At 54.7% G+C, this 8,716-nt stretch overlaps 1 protein-coding gene across 1 annotated transcript in view; it reads right to left on the reverse strand.

Moving 5' to 3' along the window:
• The window catches only part of MACF1 (microtubule actin crosslinking factor 1), a 119,590-nt gene that overhangs the window by 3,351 nt on the left and 107,523 nt on the right, over positions 1-8,716 (reverse strand). The window contains 6 exon segments of the mRNA XM_035904031.1: positions 502-713; positions 3,093-3,210; positions 6,176-6,250; positions 6,531-6,685; positions 7,148-7,310; positions 8,522-8,685. Coding sequence (XP_035759924.1) covers positions 502-713; positions 3,093-3,210; positions 6,176-6,250; positions 6,531-6,685; positions 7,148-7,310; positions 8,522-8,685 — 887 coding nt within the window.

Genomic DNA, 8,716 nt, shown 5'->3' on the forward strand with positions numbered 1-8,716 from the left:
GAGTGAAAAGAAAAAAAAAAACCAAACCAAAAAGAAATGGAAAAGTATCTGGAATGGGGGGAAACGGCACTAAAATGAAACGAGAACCAAGCAGGAAATATATAAATTAAAATAAAAGGGAAAAAACCCAAAGAGATGATGAAATAAAACATGCGGTGGGAGAGACGATGGGCGATGTGGCACAGCCCTGCCTCGGGGACCAGGAGCCTTTGGCTGCACGACGAGAGCTGGGGACCCTTCTGCAGAGCCGTGAGCGCCCAGCTTGGGCTGAGAACCTGTCCTGCACCTTCCCACCCCAACCGTCCCTCGCAGGCAGCAGGGTTCTTCCTGCAGACACCACGATGGCCTCCAGAGACCACAGTAACCACCAAGCCCCTGACCCCCAACCTTCCTCCTCCTCCTCCGTACGCCTCCGTCAGCTCCTCATCTCACCAGGATGGGTTTGGAGGCCAGCAGCTTCTAAAGGAGAGGAAAGAGGAAGGCTTCACGCGCGAACCCCACCTTGGCTCCGCTGGCCGGAGTTGCGGGAGAGGATGGCATGGAGGCGCAGCTGTGGTTGCTCTGGCTGGCACTGGAACTGGATCGCGTTGGGGAGGCTGCCCGGGAGGATGGTTTTGATCTTCGGCCTCGCGATCGGAACGGTGTCATTCCCTGGGAGGCTCCCTCCGGCAAGATGAATTTCTCTCTGAGTTCAAGGTTGGTCCGTCCTCGTGCTGCAAAGGGGACAAAGGAGAGGAGACCTGAGGTTCGCGTGAACCCAACATCGTTACCGGGGCTCAGGAGGCCCCAGGGGTCGGAGCGTATGTCCTTGCCAGGTCTGCCAAAGCCCATCTCACAGTGAGACCGGCCTGGCTCTCTTGCTCTGCCCTAAGCACCTCCTGCCATGGATCAGCTCTTGGAGAAACTGCCTTGAGGCCCACGAATTCAAACTGGATGCCCGATTATTCTTGGGGAAAGCAATCCCGATGGCCATGAAACACACGGTGTTACAACAGCGGCCAATGTCATCTTTGACATAGCTTAAAAATCATAAGAGCAGCTCTGAAAGGCTGGGATTCTGCTCTCACAGCTCTGGGCAGCTCTTCACCAACTTCTGGGGAGAGGAGAGAGAGAGAGAAGTGACCATCAGCCGCTAAAAACCAACTGTAAAATTTTCATCCAAATGCCCCAAAGAGCTGGAGGGTCTCCCTTAGACATGCAAGGGGCAACCATGAGAGGGGCAACCAGCCACGCGAGGGGCAGCTCTGTGGCCTGCAGCTCCTGGGCCGGCTGATGCACGCCAACATGTTTCATCCTCAGGGCATCCAAACAGAGAGCAAGGGCGTGCACCGAGCCCTGCGGGACACGGGAGGGATTTTAGAGTCGACACATTTACGGACCAGAAAGCCAAGGAAGCAATTGCAGAAGGGAAGCACCACGCTGAGATAACCAAGGGATGGAAATAACCTCGATGTCAGCGCTGTAAAACAGCTGCTGCAAAGCATGAACGGGGGAGGCTGGAGGAGCAGGAAAGCCCTGAAGGTTCCCCGAAGCAAGCGGCGCACGCTGTAAATCACGCTGCTTTCAGCAACAGCCGTGAGACAGCAGGAGCAAGGAATGGGTAGGCAGCAGCTTGAAGAAGACATAGCCAAAGCAATTAACATCTCGGAGACCCCAGTGAGACAGGGACATATGGAATACAGACCTAAGCTCTCCAAAATATGCAGTGGGATGTGCATTAAATGCTCCTTTCCTGCTGGAGCAATGGATTCTGGCCCCCTCTCATGGGTGCCTGCTCTCTCCCTTGCCAGAGCAGAGCTGCTCATCCCACCGATCCCCCGCAAACCGCACTGGGGGATGCTCCTACCAGGGCTCCCGCCTGCGCGAAGCGGAGATTGGCATTCCCGATGGGAGAACACGTCAGATTCCTGCTTTCCTGCACCTTGATGCACTTCATTCCTGGCCACTCCCCTTGCTAACCCTTCGCTGTCCCCTGGTCACGGCTCTCAGCTGGCCGCAGCGGAGCAGCGCTTCCATCCCAAAAGCTCTCACCACGATAAAACCTCGAGACTGAAGGTTTTGGGAAAGGAGGTGATCCCGGTTCTCCGTGCCCACGGTACGTGACCCTGGTCTGTGTTATCCCAACCATACCTGCCAAATGTGTCCCATCAAACCAGCTCCAGCAAACACTGCTCAGCCCTAACCCCCCTAGCTCTGGGTTCTTCTTCCCTTCTAAGGTGCTGCCGTGTTTTCCGTAAGCTCAGTTTGCCTAGGAGCTTCTTGCACTTGAATTTTACTGCATTAATGCTGAACTGAAACATCTCATTTCACCGCCGGGCTGGTCAATCCTTGGGACATGCTTGTGCGAGGTGATGCTTATCGACACACTCACAGCCCGATGGGGTGCTCAAAATCCCCCTCCCCCCGAGAAATCCAACCCAGCCCTGAAAAGCTCCATGGACACCGATATCTAAATGCAGCCCTTCTACAGCTCAAATCCGGCATGTGGCGATCCAGAAAACAAGAAGGGCTGGGGGAAGAAAGGTAATTTTAAGGAACTAGAAGACGACCTGGCACTGGCGGCGGCTCCCGCTGCAAACAGGTATTTAAGTTGCAGGGTCCTGCACAGCTCAGGGTTTCCAAATTAGTTCCTTATGCTGCTGGTCTAAAGACAACAAATGAACTCAGAAAACATTTTTACCATCTCCTGGCTTCGAACCTTTTGAATTCTTTCAGGTCACCTTTAGGAAGCTCACTCTGCTTCCCCCAGAGCCCCATGGATGCGCCGACCGCTGCAAAGGGAAGCTGAGACCCCCAGCACGGCAACGCAGCTCTGCTCGCTGGGGTCTTAAAAACAAGAACCACCCCCCTTCCCTCTTCTCCTCCCGAGACACCTGGCTGAACGCTGCGAGATTTGCTGTGGCGCTGCCAAATCTTGTGATTTGAAGTTCTGTGGTTTGCTTTGGATCCGTTTTCTCCAGCTCCTGCCTGTTATTTGGATAACCCAGACCCGCTTCTCCGGTACCTCTGGCCATTCACGGTCAGACAACTTCCCAAACACCCCTTACTGGGTGAGAAGGCCCCAGTTGGAAAACACCCCGGAATGGCCTTACCTCTGCAAGGATCATTCTTCACTAAAAATTCATCCAGGGCCATCCATCCTCCGCCGACACGAACCATGACCGTGCTCCGCAGGATACGGACCAGCCGCAGCTGCTGGGAATCGCCGAACTGCGGAGCCAAGAAATGATTCAGACAAGGGGGACACAACAAGGGACGCGCGGCCCCTTCCCACAGCAGGCGGCACCAGATGCTTCCAGCCATCTATCCAATACTTTTAAGGCTTCTTTGCAATAAGCACCGATTTACAGGAGCTTTCCTGCTGCGTGGTTTTAAAGTGGCGAAACTATCCCAATCCTTTTAAAGCTGGAAAAAAGAGAATTTTTTTGGAGCAGAGAGTGAGAATTTGGAATTTGGTCCTTGGATGGGTTTTCCCAGCCGGAATTGTAGTTTTTCCTTTTGTTGGGAAGGAAAGGGAGGCTGGCAATGCAACGACCCTCCGGGTGCAGCCCACGTGGAAAGGAGCCGGCGGATTCAGATCACTGAGCGCCCGTGCAGCAGCCAGGCCAGCCGTGCTGCGCCACCGCTGAGCGAGAAACCTCTCATCATATCAAGTCTGAAGTCCAGGGATTGACCCGAGCCTCAGACTTGACCCCACCACCCAGAAAGCCCCCGCCGCGGAGAATCGCCCAGTGAGGATGTTTCGGTGAGTGCAGAGTGATGGGAATCCAGGCAGGAATCCCGCAGCAATGTTGATTAGTGATTGCAATGTTCATTAGTGATTTTAAACACCTGCAGTACCAAACCAGTGCACCCTGAATCAGAAGCATGTGCCTGTTTTTCAAAGCTCCCTAAATCTCCCAGCCAACCAAGCCCAGGCTCCCAGTTGCCCTTTGCATGGGGCAGGCGGCAGAGCCGGTGCGGGACACTGGGAGCCTTGCTCAGATGTAGCAGCTCTGCATCCAGAGCACTTGCAGTGATGAGAAGATAGGGGAACCAGCTTTTGAAAGCAAGACCGTCTTAAGAATTATTAAAAAAAGGAAAAAAAAAAAAACAACCAAAAAAGCAGCAACATTTTCCCTGCGTGGACAAGAACGGAAAAAACAAGATGATTAAACGAAAGCAGGGAGTGCGAAGCCCCACTGAGATGGGTCATGGCAGGCAGAGGGGCAGGAGGCAGCAGCATCTCCCACCCTCCTTCCCGTGGGGCCGTGGGACCCCGGGCCGTGCGCCGCTGGGTCTCCCTGCTTGGGGGGTCCTACCAAAACACGCTCGCCCCGGCGCTGCGGTGGAAGAGCTGCCGCAGCCGCGCTCGGCACGGCCACGGAGGAGGCAGGGGAGCTGCTTCCCTCTCTCGGGGCTCTACGAAAGGTGTCCTTCAAGAGCTACCTCTGCACCAGGGAAAGCCAGGGGCATGTTCTCATTTCCACTGCTGCAGTTACGTTATTTTCCAGTTGCCGTTGAAAATGTTTCTATAACCACTGTCCAAATTAAAGCCAGAGCTCTCTTGGATCCGTTCCCTTCCAACATCCAGGTTTGTTTCTTTTGGGGCAGGTTTTTTTAGTAGGGCACCGTCGTTTCACATGAAAAATAGGCTTTGCTGTTCGAGCGGGGGCAGCGGGCACGTTGTGCCGAGACGTGATGCTCCAGCCCAGTTAAAAAACCAGAGCTCTGCCCCCCCGGCACGCACGCTGCACCCCTCGTCTCGGGCGGCGGCGGCGCCGGGGTCCGTGCAGGTTTCGTGAGCCTCGCTCCAGTTAGGGGGGTTACTCAGTGGGTGTAGCGGGGATGAGGGTTTAGTTATCGTTACCTAGGGGATTAAAGGGGCGGACTCAACATTCTCATTCCACAGCAACTGCCAAACCCAGCAGAGCCTGGTACAGCCCTGGTGCAGGTCGGTGTACCCCCATGATTTCACCCGGGCCGGCCGCTCCCCAAGGGAGGGCAGTCGGGAGCGCCCACCAGTACCCCAGCGCCCCCCGCTGCAGGGTGCCACGATTTACCACTGGTTACCATCAACACCCCCAACGTGTCCGAGAAAGGAGCCGCGGAGCGCACAACCTCTCCCCGTTTTTGTCAAATCCTGCTTTTCCCATTGAATTTTTCCCTTTTTTCTGCCCAAGGCATTCTTTTTTTTGGGCGGCCCTCCCAGCTCAGGCACCCCTCTGTACCAGGCTCTGCCGAGCAGCGCTCACAGACCACGTCCTCCCACAGCAGCAAAGGACAGAGCAGCAGCAGGGACTCACCACAGCTCCAACCGCGGTCTCAACCAGCGGAAAAAAAAAAAAAAAAAGATTAAAAAAAATTAAAAAAAAAAGAGGTGAGAGACAGCATCGCAAGGCAAACTGTACCTGATTGCCGAGGAAGAACTACGGAGGGAGAGGAGTTGTGGAGGGCGAGGGGATGGGGAGGGGAAGGAAAGTCGAGAGGAAGAGGAGGGGAAAGAAAAACAAGAAAAACATTTATGGGATTAACAGTGCAACAATAATGAAAACTGTTAACTGGGGGTAGTTAGAAATTGGTTGGGTTTATGCTATTTGGGTGTAAGGAAGAAGCTCGGGGAGCCCGGGGCCGGTGCGGCTGGGGGGGACGAGCGCTGCGGCTTGGCTCCTCCCGGCCGGAGCATCGGCCCTGAAGGCAGCGGGCAGGAGAGGGGGCAGCTCCGCCGCCAGCGCGGTTCACCAGTTCACCTCGGTGAAGGATTTGAAACATAAACAGCCGGGCTGTTACAAAGAGATTCTTTAAGGAAATTATTCTCCTTCTTCGGGAGCGAGCTAAGAAAAACACAGGCATAAGGTACACTCATCCACGAGGAAAACTTCAAGGGCGGCTGCCGGCAGAGTGAATGCGGCGTTTCACGGGGCCAGCGGGCCGGCTGCCCCAGAACAGGGCCACTTTTATGCTCTCCCGATTTGGGGAACGCCCTGGGGGCGAGGACGGCGCTGGGCAAACACAGCTCAGCCACCTCCGCCGGGAGCCGGAGTGCCGGAGGACGAGGTCTCCCTCTCGCCCTGGGGAGCCCGGGGGGTCCCCCCGCGCCAGGCTGGGCACCCCCCATCAGTTATCCCCCCCTGCAGGTGGGAAGGGGGAGCAGGATTTGTGCTGCCAGGGCAGCATTCGGCCCCCTCTGCCTTACCCGGTATTTGTTCTCGCCGATCTGCTCCACTTGAAATCTCTTGGCACACTTGCACTGGGCCACTTGCCTGGTGACCTGCCATCACCAACGAGAGAGGTAAGGGACCAGGATTTTGGGAGTCTCCCCCAATACAAGGCACTGCTCGGATAACACACAGCCCCAAGCCTTTCCTTCAAAAGGTTTCCTTTTTGAAGCCTTTCCTGCAAAAGCACAGTAGGTACCGGCGCCACCCACCAATTATTTTGGCTCAGCACCACCATAATCCTTTTTTTAAATCCTTTTTGTCTTCCCCACTGCCAACCTGCAGCCTGAAGCACCCCACACCCCCGAGCGCCCACCTCTTTCGGTGCTTTACCTCATCTTCGATCTTGTCGGCATCAGTGGTGGGGCGGTAGGCATCCTTGTTGGGATGGAGAGCAGCCACAAACTCATAGTAATCGATGTAGCCGTCGCCGTCACGGTCAAAGATATCGGCCACCGCGGTCATCTCCAGCTTCGTGGTGGGGAATTCTGGAAGGAGAGAGAAATGAGAATCATAGAATCACTTTGGTTGGAAAAGACCTTTAAGATCATCGAGTCCAACCTTTAACCTAACCCTGCCATCCCACCACTAAACCCTGTCCCTAAGCACCTCATCTATCCTTCTTTTAAATACCTCCAGGGGTGAGGACTCGACCACCTCCCTGGACAGCCCATTCCAGAGTCTGACAACCCTTTCGGTGAAGAAACTTTTCCTAATGTCTAACCTAAACCTGCCCTGGCACAACTTCAAACCATTCCCCCTCCTCTTGTTGTCTGTTACCAGGGAGAAGAGACCAAATACCAGGGAGAAGAGACCATGAGCAAGCAGGGACCTCACTCATCAGAGCTGGAGATGTCAGAGCACGGTCTGCATCTCGGTCCTTGAGCAAGGGACAACCTTGTCACACAAGGACATTTTCCAAGCAACTTTCAAGGCAGGCAGGGACTTACTAGAGGCCAGGATGCCATCGATAAACTCCTGCCGGGTGATCTTCCCATCCTGGTCTTTGTCAATGCGCCGGAAGAAGTCCATGACGCGGGATTTCTTGTGGTTCATCCAGCGCATATACTTCTTCCGCCAGACGTCGAAGTCAAAGTTTGCAAACTCCTTCAACTGGAAGGAAACCCACGAGTCAGCGGGGGAAATCCCCAAAGGAGCAGCACCCCTGGCTCTACCGCACCCCAAACCACCAGCCTTCAGGTGAGCCCGAGCTCCCGACGCCAACGCTCACCGCCCACCCTCCCGGGAAGGTTTGTCTGGCTTCATCCAGATGACCCCCGTCAACGAGGGGGCCGCTTGGATTGACTTTCCAGAACAGAAGGACACACAGCATAGCTGACAGCCACCACGTGGACCGCGCGTCACGGAACCATCGACATGGGATGCAGCGTCCCCCCCCCCGGTGGTATACGCACACATATGCAGAGATATCAGCTACTGACACATAGACACACGCCCCCCCCATCTCTGCTTGGGCATCTGGGGATGCTTCCTCACCTGGATTTTGCCTAACGGCTCGCCAGGCTCTGCCCGGGAGGAACACCCATTGCTGGCACCATTTGGGGCACATCCCCCCTCTCCCTTTCCCTCTAAAGCAGCCAAGAAGGGATTTCTTGCCCGTCTTCCAGGTAAGACAGCAGCTGGGGCACATCTCGGCTCTGCAAACCCTGGCCCCGCGGCTTGGCCACCAGCCGCAGACGAGCCACTCGCCCTCCGATTTAAACTTAACACCTTTTCTATCCCTCCCCGCTCGAAGGACTCCCACCACCCCACCAGCTACAGCAGCTCACAGCGAGGTTAATGCGACAATTTTCTTTTTTTTTTTTTTTCTTCCTCTAAACATTCTTGGAGTTAAAAGCAACAAAGAAAAAACATGAATACGGAGAAACTGAACTGACCTACAGCAAAAGCAACAAAAAACAAAAACCACTCACTTCTGGGCATAGCTGCTTTGTTAAGCATAAATAAAAACAAAAATGACATTAGATGTTTGGAAGAGATATAGACAGTAATTGTTAAGCTAATTACTAGGAGTAAAGCAGGCCTGGCTGTCATTACCTCCGCAGACACTGACTGCAGGGGCACAAAGCAGTTCATTAACGTGCAGTTAATTACAGAACGGTAGCTTTTCAGCCTTCGGATTTTAGGAGTTATTTTCCTCTTTTCCTTTTGGCATTTTCAGAAAGGCAGCAGTAACCGCCTGCAAGAGCTGGGCAATTCAAGAGGCAGCGCTAATTTAAAAATGCTTCTCGCACCTCTCCGGCGAGCAACCCCCGGGGAACCGCTCCCCCTGCCCCAAACCCAGGGCAGCCGGCGGCCGTTACCTCCTCCAGTCTGTCCAGGGCATCGTTGAGCTTCCGCTGCCGCTCCAGCGCCAGCAGCCAGACCTGCTGCCAGCGCGCCGAGAGCTGGTTTATCCGGGGGTTCTTCGTTTCCGACTGGGTGATAATGGGCATGCTGGGGGGAGCGGCCTGACTCAAGGACTTTCCTGGAAAAAGGGAGAAAAGGAAAAGTTTGAG

Source organism: Egretta garzetta, unplaced genomic scaffold, assembly GCF_000687185.1.
Source record: "Egretta garzetta isolate BGI_Z169 unplaced genomic scaffold, ASM68718v1 scaffold101, whole genome shotgun sequence".
Lineage (NCBI taxonomy): Eukaryota > Metazoa > Chordata > Aves > Pelecaniformes > Ardeidae > Egretta > Egretta garzetta.